We start from the raw sequence: 14,878 nt of genomic DNA, 5'->3' as shown, positions 1-14,878 counted from the left end.
CCCCGGGTGGGGGAGGGGAGGGGAGGGGGGGGGGGAAGAATCCAGAAAGGGGAAAAACCGGACCGAAAATGGCCCGAAACGGCCCCAAAATTGCCTCGAAATGCCCCGAAATGGCCCAAAATCGCGAAATGTCCCAAAAGTTCCTGAAATTGCCCCAAAAGTGCCCAAAGGCGACGTCAAATGAGCCCGAACTGCCCCGAAACCGCCCCAAAAAGGCACGAAAGGCCCCAAAACTTCCCAAAACGTCCCCAAACTTCCCCAAAGTTCCCCAAATTGCCTCGGAATTGGCTCCAAATGACCCAAAATGACCCAAAATTCCACGAATTGTCCCAAAAAGTCAAAAACTGCTCCCCAGATGGGCCTGAAATGCCCCAAAACTGCACAAATCCCCCCAAATCCCGCCAAAATTCCCCCAAATCCGCCCTAAACCCCCCCAAATCCCCCAAATCCGCCCTAAATCCCCCCAAATTCCCCGAAATGCCCCAAAATCCCGCTAAAATTCCCTCAGCTCCCCCTGAATTCCCCCAAAATCCCCTAAAGTGCCCCAAAATTCCCCCCAAATTCCCCCCAAATCCCCCTAGTCCCCAAAATCCCCCAAATTCCCTAAAATCTTCCCAAATCCCCCCAAATTTTCCCCAAAATCTCCTCAAATTCTGCCAGAATTCCCCCTAAAATCCCCCAATCCCCCCAAATTCTCCTCGAACCGCCCCCCAAAAGTCCCCCAAAGCTCCCAAAAATCGCCCTAAATTCCCCCAAATCCCCCCCAAATTCCCCAATCCCCCCCAAAAATCCCCAAAAATTCCCCCAAAAATCCCCCCAAATCCCCCTAAAGTCCCCAAAATTCCCCCTACATTCCCCAAATTCCCTAAATTCCCCCCAAAATCCCCCCAGATTCCCCCAAAATCCCCCAAATTTCCCCCAAATTCTGCCAGAATCCCCCCCAAAATCCCCAAAAATCCCCAAATCCCCCCCAAATCCCCCCAAAATCCCCCAATCCCCCCAAAATCTCCTCGAACTGCCCCCAAAAGTCCCCCAAAGCTCCCAAAAATCGCCCTAAATTCCCAAAATCCTCCCAAAATTCCCCAATCCCCCCCCAAAAATCCCCAAAAATTCCCCAAAAAATCCCCCAAAATGCCCCTTAAGTCCCCGAAATTCCCCCTACATTCCCCAAATTCCCCCCAAAATCCCCCCAGATTCCCCCAAAATCCTCCAAATTTCCCCCAAATTCTGCCAGAATCCCCCCAAAAATCCCCAAAAATCCCGAAATCCCCCCAAATCCCCCAATCCCCCCAAATTCTCCTCGAACCGCCCCCCAAAATTCCCCCAAACCTCCCAAAAATTGCCCTAAATTCCCAAAATCCCCCCAAATTCCCCCAAGCCCCCTAAAACCCCCCCAAAATTCCCCAAGAATCCCCAAAAAATCCTGAAATCCCCCCAAAATCCCCCTAAAGTTCCCCAAAATTCCCCAAATCCCCCCAAAATCCCCCCAAATCCCCCTAAAGTCACCAAAATTCCCCAAAAATTCCCCAAATTTCCCCAAATCCCCTCAAATTCTGCGAGAATTCCCCCCAAAATCCCCCAAAAATCTCCAAATCCCCCCTAAATTCCCCAAATTCCCCCAAAATCCCCCTTAAGTTCCCAGAATTCCCCTAAAAATCCCAATTTCCCCCCAAATCCCCTCAAATTCTGCCAGAATTCCCCCAAAAATCCCCCTAAAAATCCCAAAATCCCCCCAAATCCCCCTAAAATCGCCCTAAATTCCCCCAAATCTCCCCAAAAATCCCAAAAAAATCCCGAAACCCTCCCAAATCCCCCTAAAACCCCCCCAAATGCCCCCTAAATCCCCCCAAATTCCACCAGAATTCCCCCAAAATCCCCCTAAAATCCCCAAATCCCCCCAAATTCTCCCCAAGTCCCCCCAAAATTCCCCAAAATCCCCCCTAAATTCCCCCCAAATCCCCCAAAATCCCAAATTCTCCCCAAATCCCCTCAAATTTCACCAGAATTCCTCCAAAAATCCCCCCAAAAATCCCCAAATCCCCCTAAAATCCCCCCCAAAAATCCCCAAATCCCCCCAAATCTCCCCAAAAACTCCCCAAATCCCCCCAAAATCCCCCCCAACCCCCCCCAATTCCCCTCCCCCCCCCCGTCCCCTGTCCCGGTTCCCTTTGGCCCCTCCCCCCCCTCCCCCCCCGGTCCCCTCTGACCCAAAATTCCCCAAATTTTTGCTCCGTTTCCCAATTTTTCCCTCCCGGGACCCCCCGCGGCCCCTCCCCCCTCCCCCCTTCCCAGCCCGGGTTTGGGAGGGGGGGGGGGGAGGGGAATTTGGGGGGGTTTGGGGGAATTTTGGGGGATTTTGGGAGGATTTGGGGGGCTTTTGGGGAGAATTTGGGGATTTTGGGGGATTTTGGAGGGGATTTGGGGAATTTTGGGGGGGGGGGAATTGGGGATTTTTGGGGATTTGGGGGATTTTAGGGGGGATTTGGGGGATTTTTTTGGGAATTTTGGGGGATTTTGGGGATTTTGGGGGATTTTTGGGGAATTTTGGGGGAATTTTGGGGGATTTTAGGGGGATTTGGGGGATTTTAGGGGGGATTTGGGGGGGATTTTGGAATTTTAAGGGGATTTTTGGGAGCTTTGGGGGAATTTTGGGGGCGGTTCGAGGAGAATTTGGGGGGATTTGGGGATTTTAGGGGGATTTTCGGGCGATTTGGATAATTTTGGGGGATTTTTGGGGGAAGTCTGGCAGAAGTTGAGGGGATTTGGGGGGATTTGGGGGGATTTTGGGGGAATTGGGGGATTTTGGGGGGATTTGGGGGCGTTTGGGGGGAATTTGGGGGGATTTTGGGGAATTTTGGGGGGTTTTGAGGGGATTTTGGGGAATTTTAGGGGGATTTGAGGGGATTTTGGGGGAATTTAGGGATTTTTGGGGGGATTTTGGGGGATTTTGGGGGGATTTGGGGATTTTTGGGGGGATTTTGGGGACTTTTAGGGGGATTTGGGGGGGAAATTTGGGGATTTTGGGGGAGATTTCGAGTTTTGGGGGGATTTGGGGGGATTTTGAGGAGAATTTTGGGGATTTTTGGGGGCATTTTTGGGGGGAATTTTGGGGATTTTTTGGGGGGATTTTGGGGCGTTGGGTGCATTTGGGGGATTTTGAGGAGAATTTTGGGGGGGATTTGGGGGGATTTTGGGGGGATTTTTGGGGGAATTTTGAGGGGATTTTTGGGCGATTTTTGGGGGATTTTGAGGAGAATTTTGGGGATTTTGGGGGGGATTTTGGGGGGGATTTTTTGGGGGCAATTTTGGGGATTTTGGGGCGATTTTTGGGGGGATTTTTGGGGGATTTGAGCAATTCCCAAATTCCCCCAACCCCCCCCCCCCAGTTCCGCCCCTCCCCCACCCTTGAGCAGCGGAGGGGGAGGGGCCCGGCCCCGCCCCTCCCCCCGCCCCTCCCCCTCCCCCTCCAGGGCTCGGGACGGAGCCGGGAGCCTCCCAGTTCAAACCAGTTCAGCCCAGTTCAGCCCAGTGACCTCCCGGGGCTCCCCCCAGGACCAGCCCAGGAGCCCCCCGGACCTTCCCAGTTCAAACCAGTTCAGCCCAGTTCAGCCCAGTGACCTGCCGGTGGACATCCAGGATCGTCCCAGTTCATCCCAGTGGCTCCCAGTTCATCCCAGTTCAGCCCAGTGACCTCCCGGTGGACATCCAGGATCGTCCCAGTTCATCCCAGTGGATCCCAGTTCATCCCAGTTCAGCCCAGTGACCTTCCGGCGGACATCCAGGATCGTCCCAGTTCATCCCAGTGGATCCCAGTTCATCCCAGTTCAGCCCAGTGACCTTCCGGCAGACATCCAGGATCGTCCCAGTTCATCCCAGTGGCTTCCAGTGACCTCCCAGTGGATTCCAGCGCTGTTCCAGTGGCTCCCAGTTCATCCCAGTGGCTCCCAGTGGCTCCCAGTGACCTCCCGGTGGACATCCAGGATCGTCCCAGTTCATCCCAGTTCATCCCAGTGGCTCCCAGTGGCTCCCAGTGGACATCCAGGACCACCCAGCACCATCCCAGTGGATCCCAGTGGCTCCCAGTGACCCTCCAGGACCGTCCCAGTGGCTCCCAGTTCATCCCAGTGGCTTCCAGTGACCCTCCAGGACCACCCAGGACCATCCCAGTGGCTCCCAGTGGCTCCCAGTTCATCCCAGTGGCTCCCAGTGGACATCCAGGACCACCCAGGACCATCCCAGTTCATCCCAGTGGCTCCCAGTGGATTCCAGCGCTGTTCCAGTGGCTCCCAGTTCATCCCAGTTCATCCCAGTGACCACCCAGGACCCCCCCAGGACTACTCAGGACCCTCCCAGTGGATCCCAGTGACCTCCCAGTGACCTCCAGCAACGTCCAGCGACCTCCCAGTGCCTCCCAGTTCCCTCCCAGTCCCCTCCCAGTCCCTCCCAGTCTCTCCCAGTCCCTCCCAATCCCCTCCCAGTGCCCCCCAATACCCCCCAATCTCCCCTCCCAGTCCCTCCCAGTCCCCCTCCATCCCCTCCCAGTCCCTCCCAGCACCTCCCAGTGCCCCCCAGTCTCTCCCAGTCCCTCCCAGTCCCTCCCAGTTCCCCCCAATACCCCCTAATCCCCTCCCAACCCCTCCCAGTCCCTCCCAGTCCCCTCCCAGTCCCTCCCAGTCCCCTCCCAGTGCCCCCCAGTCTCTCCCAGTCCCCTCCCAGTCCCTCCCAATCCCTCCCAACCCCTCCCAATCCCCTCCCAGTCCCTCCCAGTCCCTCCCAGTTCCCCCCAGTACCCCCCAAATCCCCTCCCAATCCCTCCCAACCCCTCCCAACCCCTCCCAGTGCCCCCCAGTACCCCCCAATCCCCCCCCAAATTCCCCCCAAATCCTCTCCCAACCCCTCCCAACCCCTCCCAGTCCCTCCCAGTCCCCCTCCATCCCCTCCCAGTCCCTCCCAGCACCTCCCAATCCCCTCCCAATCCCTCCCAGTCCCTCCCAGTGCCCCCCAAATCCCCCCTAATCCCCTCCCAATCCCCTCCCAGTGCCCCCCAATCCCTCCCAACCCCTCCCAATCCCTCCCAGTCCCTCCCAGTCCCCCCCAAATCCCTCCCAGTCCCTCCCAGTGCCCCCCAAATCCCCTCCCAACCCCTCCCAATCCCTCCCAATCTCCCCCCAAATCCCCTCCCAACCCCTCCCAGTCCCTCCCAGTCCCCCTCCATCCCCTCCTAGTCCCTCCCAGCACCTCCCAATCCCCCCCAAATCCCCTCCCAACCCCTCCCAACCCCTCCCAGTCCCTCCCAGTGCCCCCCAATCCCCTCAAATCCCCCCCAATCCCCCCCAAATCCCCTCCCAATCCCTCCCAACCCCTCCCAGTCCCTCCCAGTCCCTCCCAATCCCTCCCAGTCCCTCCCACTGCCCCCCAAATCCCCTCCCAATCCCCTCCCAGTCCCTTCAAGTGCCCCCCAACCCCTCCCAGTGCCCCCCAAATCCCCTCCCAACCCCTCCCAATCCCTCCCAATCCCCCCCCAAATCCCCCCCAATCCCCCCCAATCCCCCCCAAATCCCCCCCAAATCCTCTCCAACCCCTCCCAGTCCCTCCCAGTCCCCCCCAAATCCCCCCCAATCCCCTCCCAACCCCTCCCAGTGCCCCCCAATCCCCCAAATCCCCCCCAATCCCCCCCAGATCCTCTCCCAACCCCTCCCAGTCCCTCCCAGTCCCCCCAAATCCCCCCCAAATCCCCTCCCAACCCCTCCCAGTCCCTCCCAGTCCCTCCCAGTCCCCCCAAATCCCCCCCAAATCCCCTCCCAACCCCTCCCAGTCCCTCCCAGTGCCCCCCAATCCCCCCCAATCCCCCCAAATCCCCCCCAAATCCCCTCCCAACCCTTCCCAGTCCCTCCCAGTGCCCCCCAATCCCCCCAAATTCCCCCCAAATCCTCTCCCAACCCCTCCCAACCCCTCCCAGTCCCTCCCAGTGCCCCCCAGTACCCCCCCCGAACCCCCTGGCCATGGACCCCCTGCAGTCGCTGCAGCTGCTGGCCCGTGACAACCTCTCCTTCTTCTCGCCCTCGCGCTCCACCTCGGCCACCTCGCGCCGTTTCTGCGACGCCTCCGCCGCCCTCCTCCGCCACGGTCGCCACCTGGGCCCGGCCCTGGCCCACCTGAGCCGCGTGGCTGCCGACTTCGACCTGGACGAAGCCACGCCGGGCAACGGCTACCGCAGCTTGCTGAGCTTGCTGCAGGTGGTCCGCGAGTGCCTGGAGAGGGCGGTGGAGCGGAGCCGCGCGGTGGCCACGCAGCGCGGGAGCCTTTTCTTCCGCGGGGCGACCAACGCGGCCGAGCTGGAGGCGCTGGCGGCGGCGCTGGCGCAGCTGCGGGCGCTGCTGGCCCTGGCGGCCACCATGGCGGAGGTGGCCCGGGGCCAGTGTCTCTTCCCGGATGGCCTCAAGGTGGGCGCGGTTTGGGGGTTTGTTTTTTTTTTTTTTTTTTGATGGGGGGGTTTTTTTTGGGGGATTTTTTGGGGATTTTTTGGGGATTTTTTGGGTTTTTATGGGGGGTTTGGGGGGTTTTTTGGGGGGATTTTTTGGGGTTTTTTGGGGATTTTTTTGGGATTTTTTGGGATTTTTTTGGGGATTTTTTGGGGATTTTTTAGGGATTTTTGGGGAGGTTTTTTTGAATTTTTTGGGATTTTTTTTGGCAATTTTGGGGAGGTTTTTTGAATTTTTTGGGGATTTTTTGGGGTTTTTTGGGGTTTTTGAGGGGGGTTTTGGGGGTTTTTTGGGGGGATTTTTTGGGGATTTTCGGGAGGTTTTTTTGAATTTTTGGGAATTTTTTTGGTAATTTGGGAGAGGTTTTTTTGAATTTTGGGGGGATTTTTTGGTTTTTTTTTGGGTTTTTATGGGGGGGGTTTTGGGGGTTTTTTGGGGGGATTTTTTGGGGTTTTTTGGGGATTTTTTGGGGATTTTTTGGGGATTTTTTTTGGTAATTTTGGGGAGGTTTTTTGAATTTTTTTGGGATTTTTTGGGGTTTTTTGGGGTTTTTGAGGGGGGTTTTGGGGGTTTTTTGGGGGGATTTTTTGGGGATTTTCGGGAGGTTTTTTTGAATTTTTGGGAATTTTTTTGGTAATTTGGGAGAGGTTTTTTTGAATTTTGGGGGGATTTTTTGGGTTTTTTTTGGGTTTTTATGGGGGGGTTTTGGGGGTTTTTTGGGGGGATTTTTTGGGGTTTTTTGGGGATTTTTTGGGGATTTTTTGGGGATTTTTTTTGGTAATTTTGGGGAGGTTTTTTGAATTTTTTTGGGATTTTTTGGGGTTTTTTGGGGTTTTTGAGGGAGGTTTTGGGGGTTTTTTGGGGGGATTTTTTGGGGATTTTCGGGAGGTTTTTTTGAATTTTTGGGAATTTTTTCGGTAATTTGGGAGAGGTTTTTTTGAATTTTTGGGGGATTTTTTGGGGTTTTTTTTGGTTTTTATGGGGGGGTTTTGGGGGATTTTTGGGGGGATTTTTTTGGGGATTTTTTTGGGATTTTGGGGAGTTTTAAAAATTTTTTGGGGAATTTTTTTGGTAATTTTGGGGAGGTTTTTTGAATTTTTTTGGGATTTTTTGGGGTTTTTTGGGGTTTTTGAGGGGGGTTTTGGGCGTTTTTTGGGGGGATTTTTTGGGGATTTTTTTGGGGATTTTTTGGGGGGATTTTTTGGGGATTTTTTGGGGATTTTTGGGAGGTTTTTTTAAGTTTTTGGGGAAGTTTTTTGGTAATTTTGGGGAGGTTTTTTTGAATTTTTGGGGGATTTTTGGGGTTTTTTTTGGGTTTTTTGGGGGGGGTTTTGGGGGTTTTTTGGGGATTTTTTGGGGATTTTTGGGGGATTTTTTGGGGATTTTTTGGGATTTTTTGGGATTTTTTTGAATTTTTGGGGGATTTTTTGGGGGTTTTTTTGGGTTTTTTTGGGTTTTTATGGGGGGGTTTTGGGGATTTTTTGGGGATTTTTTGGGGATTTTTTGGGGATTTTTTGGGGATTTTTTGGGGATTTTTTGGGGTTTTTTGGGGATTTTTGGGGGATTTTTTTGAATTTTTGGGGGATTTTTTGGGGTTTTTTTTGGTTTTTATGGGGGGGTTTTGGGGGTTTTTTGGGGGGATTTTTTGGGATTTTTTGGGGGATTTTTAGGGATTTTTTGGGGGGATTTTTTTGGGGATTTTTTTGGGATTTTGGGGAGTTTTAAAAATTTTTTGGGGAATTTTTTTGGTAATTTTGGGGAGGTTTTTTGAATTTTTTTGGGATTTTTTGGGGTTTTTTGGGGTTTTTGAGGGGGGTTTTGGGCGTTTTTTGGGGGGATTTTTGGGGGATTTTTTGGGGATTTTTTGGGATTTTTTGGGGAGATTTTTTGGGGATTTTTTGGGGATTTTTGGGAGGTTTTTTTAAGTTTTTGGGGAAGTTTTTTGGTAATTTTGGGGAGGTTTTTTTGAATTTTTGGGGGATTTTTGGGGTTTTTTTTGGGTTTTTGGGGGGGGTTTTGGGGGTTTTTTGGGGATTTTTGGGATTTTTTGGGGATTTTTTGGGGATTTTTTGGGGGGGATTTGGGGAGTTTTTTGAAATTTTGGGGGATTTTTGGGTTTTTTTGGGGGTTTTTTTGGGTTTTTATGGGGGGGTTTTGGGGGTTTTTTGGGGATTTTTTGGGGATTTTTTTGGGGATTTTTTGGGGATTTTTTGGGGATTTTTTGGGGGGATTTTGGGGAGTTTTTTTGAAATTTTGGGGGATTTTTTGGGTTTTTTTTGGGTTTTTATGGGGGGGTTTTGGGGGGTTTTTTGGGGGGATTTTTGGGGTTTTTTGGGGATTTTTGGGGATTTTTTGGGGGATTTTGGGGATTTTTTTGGGATTTTTTGGGGGATTTTTGGGGGATTTTTTGGGGGATTTTTTGGGGATTTTTTTGGGATTTTTGGGATTTTTTGGGGATTTTTTGGGGGTTTTTGGGGGATTTTTTGGGGATTTTTTGGGGATTTTGGGGAGGTTTTTTAATTTTTTGGGAATTTTTTTGGTAATTTTGGGGAGGTTTTTTGAATTTTTGGGGGATTTTTTGGGGTTTTTTTGGGTTTTTATGGCGGGGTTTGGGGGGTTTTTGGGGGGGATTTTTTTGGGGATATTTTTGGGGATTTTTTGGGGATTTTTGGGGAGGTTTTTTTGAATTTTTTGGGAATTTTTTGGTAATTTTGAGGAGTTTTTTTGAATTTTTGGGGGATTTTTTGGGTTTTTTTGGGCGGGGTTTGGGGGTTTTTTGGGGATTTTTTTGGGGATTTTTTGGGGAATTTTTTTGGTAATTTTGGGGAGTGTTTTTGGTAATTTTGGGGAGTTTTTTTAAATTTTTTGGGGCATTTTTTGGGTTTTTTTTGGTTTTTTTGGGGGGGGGTTGGGGGTTTTTTGGGGGGATTTTTCTGGGGATTTTTTTTGATTTTTTGGGGGATTTTTGGGATTTTTTGGGGATTTTTTTGGACTTTTTGGGGGATTTTTGGGATATTTTGGGGATTTTTTTGGGAATTTTTTTCGTAATTATGGGGATTTTAAAAAAATTTGGGGGGAATTTTTTTTGTAATTTTGGAGAGGTTTTTTTGAATTTTTTGGGGATTTTTTGGGGGTTTTTTGGGGATTTTTGGGGGGGTTTTGGGGATTTTTTTGGGTTTTTTTTTGGTTTTTTTTCATAATTTTGGGGATTTTTAAAATTTTTGGGGGAATGTTTTTGGTAATTTTGGGGAGTTTTTTTGAATTTTTGGGGGAATTTTTTTTGTAATTTTGGGGAGTTTTTTTTAATTTTTTGGGGGATTTTGGTTTTTTTTTGGGGGGGGCTTTGGGTGGGTTTTGGGGTTTTTTTCAGGGGGTTCGGGGATTTTTTGGGGATTTTTTGGGGGGGTTTGGGAATTTTTTACGGATTTTTTGGGATTTTTTGTGGTTTTTTGGGGAATTTTTTTGGTAAATTTGGGGAGTTTTTTTTAATTTTTGGGAGATTTTTTGAGGGGTTTTGGGGGGGTTTTTTTGGGTTTCTTTTTGGGGGGTTTTGGGGATTTTTTGGGGAATTTTTTAGAGATTTTTTTGGATTTTTTGGGGAATTTTTTTGGTAATTTTGGGGAGTTTTTAAAAAGTTTTTGGGAATTTTTTTGGTAATTTTGGGGAGTTTTTTTGAAATTTTGGGGTTTTTTTTGGTTTTTTGGGGGGGTTTTGGGGATTTTTTGGGGGGTTTTTTGGTAATTTTGGGGATTTTTTTTTTGAATTTTCGGGGAATTTTTGGGCAATTTTTGGGGAATATTTTGGAACTTTTTGAGGAGGAGGAGGAGGAATTTTGGAGTGGAGTTTTTGGTAATTTTGGGGATTTTTTTGGGCAATTTTCGGGGAATTTTTCTGGCAATTTTGGGGATTTTTTTTGAATTTTTGGGGAATTTTTGGGCAATTTTTGGGGAATTCTTTTGGATCTTTTTCAGGAGCAGGAGGAGGAGGAAGAATTTTGGAGTGGGGTTTTTGGTAATTTGGGGCATTTTTATTGAATTTTTGGGCAATTTTTGGGGCATTTTTTTGGCAATTGTTGTGATTTTTTTTTTTGAATTTTCAGGGAATTTTTGGGGACTTTGGGGAATTTTTTTGGAACTTTTTCGGGAGGAGGAGGAGGAAGAGGAGGAATTTTGGAGTGGGGTTTTTGGTAATTTGGGGCATTTTTATTGAATTTTTGGGCAATTTTTGGGGCATTTTTTTGGCAATTGTTGTGATTTTTTTTTTGAATTTTCGGGGAATTTTTGGGGACTTTTTGGGGAATTTTTTTGGAACTTTTTCAGGAGGAGGAGGAGGAGGAAGAGGAGGAATTTTGGAGTGGGGTTTTTGGTAATTTGGGGCATTTTTATTGAATTTTTGGGCAATTTTTGGGGCATTTTTTTGGCAATTGTTGTGATTTTTTTTTTTGAATTTTCGGGAAATTTTTGGGGACTTTTTGGGGAATTTTTTTGGATCTTTTTCAGGAGGAGGAGGAGGAGGAAGAGGAGGGCATCAGCGAGGTGGTGCTGCGGGAGTACAGCACGATGCACAACGGCTGCTTCTACGGGCGCTGCCTCGGCTTCCAGGTGAGCGGGGAGCGGTTGGGGCCACTTTGGGGAATTTCGGGGATTTTTGGGAATTTTTTCGGATTTTTTGGGAATTTTTTGGATTTTTTGGGGGGAACTTTTAGGGATTTTTTAACAATTTTTGGGAGTTTTTTGGAATTTTTCTGAGTTTTTTGACAATTTTTTGGGGAACTTTTTGGGGAATTTTTTGGAATTTTTTGGAATTTTTTGGAGTTTGTTGACAATTTTTGGGAATTTTTGGAGTAATTTTGGGGAATTTTTAGGGAATATTTTGGGAATTTTTGGGGAATTCTTTGGAATTTTTGGGGAATTTTTGGAGTAATTTTTGGGAATTTTTAGGGACTATTTTGGGAATTTTTGGGGAACTCTTTGGGATTTTTTTTTGATTTTTAGGGAATTTTTTTGGGATTTTAAAAAAATTTTTTGGGATTTTTGGAAATTTTTAGGGAATTTTTGCAGAATTTTTGGGGGCTTTTTTTTGGAATTTTTGGAGAATTTTTAGGGGAATTTTTTTAATTTTTTAGGGAATTTTTGGGGAAGTTTTTGAGGAATTTTTGGGGATTTTTTGGGGATTTGGGGAATTTTTTGGGGTTTTTTTGAGGAAGTTTTGGGAATTTTTGGGGGGATTTGGGGAATTTTTTGGAATTTTTAGGGAATTTTTGGGGGGGGGAATTTTTTGAGTAATTTTTGGGGGTTTTTAGGGATTTTTTTTGAATTTTTGGGAATTATTTTGGGATTTTTCGGGGAATTTTTGGGGAATTTTTGAGGAATTTTTGGGGAATTTTGGGGATTTTTTTGAGAAATTTTTTTTTGATTTTTGGGAATTTTTGGGGATTTTTTGGAGAATTTTTGGGATGGAGGAATTGGTTGATTTTGGCTCTGTTGACCATTGGTCGGTCTTTGCTTGACCGTTGAGTTGGCCTTGACCGTTGGTTGGTTGGTCTTGGCTTGGTTGACCATTGGTTGGTCTTGAGTTGACCCTTGGCCTGGCCTTGACCATTGGTTGGTCTTGGCTTGACCCTTGGCTTGGTCTTGACCATTGGTTGGTCTTGGCTTGACCTTTGGCTTGATCTTGACCATTCGTTGAGTTGGCCTTGAGTTGAGTTGACCATTGGTTGGTCAATCTTGGCTTGGTTGGTCTTGACTTGACCGTTGAGTTGGCCTTGACCATTGGTTGGTTGGTCTTGGCTTGGTTGACCATTGGTTGGTCTTGAGTTGACCCTTGGCTTGGCCTTGACCATTGGTTGGTCTTGGCTTGACCCTTGGCTTGATCTTGACCGTTGGTTGGTCTTGAGTTGACCGTTGGCCTGGCCTTGACCATTGGTTGGTCTTGGCTTGACCCTTGGCCTGGCCTTGACCATTGGTTGGTCTTGGCTTGACCCTTGGCTTGGTCTTGACCATTGGTTGGTCTTGGCTTGACCCTTGGCTTGGTCTTGACCATTTGTTGAGTTGGCCTTGAGTTGAGTTGACCATTGGTTGGTCAATCTTGGCTTGACCGTTGAGTTGGCCTTGACCATTGGTTGGTTGGTCTTGGCTTCGTTGACCATTGGTTGGTCTTGAGTTGACCCTTGGCTTGGCCTTGACCATTGGTTGGTCTTGAGTTGACCGTTGGCCTGGCCTTGACCATTGGTTGGTCTTGAGTTGACCGTTGGCTTGGCCTTGACCATTGGTTGAGTTGGCCTTGAGTTGACCATTGGTTGGTCCATCTTGACTTGGTTGGTCTTGACCGTTGAGTTGGCCTTGACCATTGGTTGGTTGGTCTTGGCTTGGTTGACCATTGGTTGGTCTTGAGTTGACCCTTGGCCTGGCCTTGACCATTGGTTGGTCTTGGCTTGACCCTTGGCCTGGCCTTGACCATTGGTTGGTCTTGGCTTGACCCTTGACCTGGCCTTGACCATTGGTTGAGTTGGCCTTGAGTTGACCATTGGTTGGTCCATCTTGGCTTGGTTGGTCTTGACTTGACTGTTGAGTTGGCCTTGACCATTGGTTGGTTGGTCTTGGCTTGGTTGACCATTGGTTGGTCTTGAGTTGACCCTTGGCTTGGCCTTGACCATTGGTTGGTCTTGGCTTGACCCTTGGCCTGGCCTTGACCATTGGTTGAGTTGGCCTTGAGTTGACCATTGGTTGGTCCATCTTGGCTTGGTTGGTCTTGACTTGACCGTTGAGTTGGCCTTGACCATTGGTTGGTTGGTCTTGGCTTGGTTGACCATTGGTTGGTCTTGAGTTGACCCTTGGCTTGGCCTTGACCATTGGTTGAGTTGGCCTTGAGTTGAGTTGACCATTGGTTGGTCAAAGTTGGCTTGGTTGGTCTCAGGTTGACCATTGGCCTAGAGTTGACCATTGGTTGGTTGAGCTTGGTTTCATTGACCATTGGCTTGGTCTTGAGCTCATTGACCATTGGCTTGGTCTTGAGCTCATTGACCATTGGCGTGGTCTTGAGCTGACCATTGGCTTGGTCTTGAGTTGACCGTTGGCCTGGTCTTGAGCTCGTTGACCATTGGTTGGTTGAGCTTGGCTTTGTTGACCATTGGTTGGTCTTGAGTTGACCGTTGGCCTGGTCTTGACTTCCTTGACCATTGCTTGGGTTCACCTTGACTTGACCACTTGTCTTGACCCCGATGACCCCTGATGACCCCCAATGACCCCCAATGACCACCACTGACCCCCGATGACCCCCAATGACCCCCAATGAGCCCCGATGACACCCAATGACCCTGATGACCCCCAGTGACCCCCAATGCTCCCCAGGGACCACCACTGACCCCTGCTGACCACCATTGACCCCTGATGACCCCCAATGACCCCAATGACCCCAATGACCACCACTGACCCCCAATGACCCCCGATGACCCCCAATGACCACCAATGACCCCAATGACCCCCAATGACCCCCGATGACCCCAATGACCCCAATGACCCCAATGACCACCCCTGACCATTGATGACCCCAATGACCCCCAATGACCCCCAATGACCCCAATGACCCCCAATGACCCCCGATGACCCCAATGACCCCAATGACCACCACTGACCCCTGATGACCCCCAATGACCACCACTGACCCTTGATGACCCCCACTGACCCCTGATGACTGCAATGACCCCCAATGACCCCCAATGACCACCACTGACCCCTGATGACCCCCAATGACCCCTGATGACCCCAAATGACCACCACTGACCCCCAATGACCACCACTGACCCCCAACGACCACCACTGACCCCTGCTGACCCCAATGACCCCCAATGACCCCCAATGACCACCACTGACCCCCAACGACCACCACTGACCCCTGCTGACCCCAATGACCCCCAATGACCCCCAATGACCACCACTGACCCCCAACGACCACCACTGACCCCTGATGATCCTGATGACCCCCAATGACCTTCACTGACCCCTGATGACCCCAATGACCCCTGATGACCTCAAATGACCCCTGATGACCCCTGTTGCCCCCCGCTGACCCCGCTGACCCCCGGTGTCCGCAGTTCGTGCCGTCCCTCCGGCCGTTCCTGCAGACCCTGGCCATCGGCCTCGTGTCCTTCGGGGAGAACTACCGCAGCCGCGACCCCGGCATCGGTGAATTTCGGGGGGGCCTGGGGGCATTTGGGGGCTCCTTGAACCAATTTTGGGGTCCTTGGGGGTCCCTGGGTGGATTTTGGAGGGTCCCTGGGTGGATCTGGGGAGTCCCTGGGTGGATTTTGGGGGTCTCTGGGTGGATTTTGGGGGTCCTGGGTGGATTTGGGAAGTCCTGGGTGGATTTTGGAGGGTCCCTGGGTGGATCTGGGGAGT

The 14,878-nt window shown here is 49.9% G+C and overlaps 1 protein-coding gene across 1 annotated transcript in view; it reads left to right on the top strand.

Moving 5' to 3' along the window:
- Positions 1-5,999: 5,999 nt before the first annotated feature.
- LOC138100879 (uncharacterized) overlaps positions 6,000-14,878 on the top strand; it is a 43,946-nt gene continuing 35,067 nt past the window's right edge. The window contains 3 exon segments of the mRNA XM_068998708.1: positions 6,000-6,443; positions 10,982-11,083; positions 14,575-14,665. Of these exon segments, the coding sequence (XP_068854809.1) occupies positions 6,003-6,443; positions 10,982-11,083; positions 14,575-14,665 (634 nt within the window). The 5' untranslated portion in view covers positions 6,000-6,002.

This window comes from Aphelocoma coerulescens, unplaced genomic scaffold, assembly GCF_041296385.1.
Source record: "Aphelocoma coerulescens isolate FSJ_1873_10779 unplaced genomic scaffold, UR_Acoe_1.0 HiC_scaffold_150, whole genome shotgun sequence".
NCBI lineage: Eukaryota > Metazoa > Chordata > Aves > Passeriformes > Corvidae > Aphelocoma > Aphelocoma coerulescens.
Note: the sequence above shows the minus strand (reverse complement) of the source record. Positions and strands in the feature narration are given on the sequence as shown.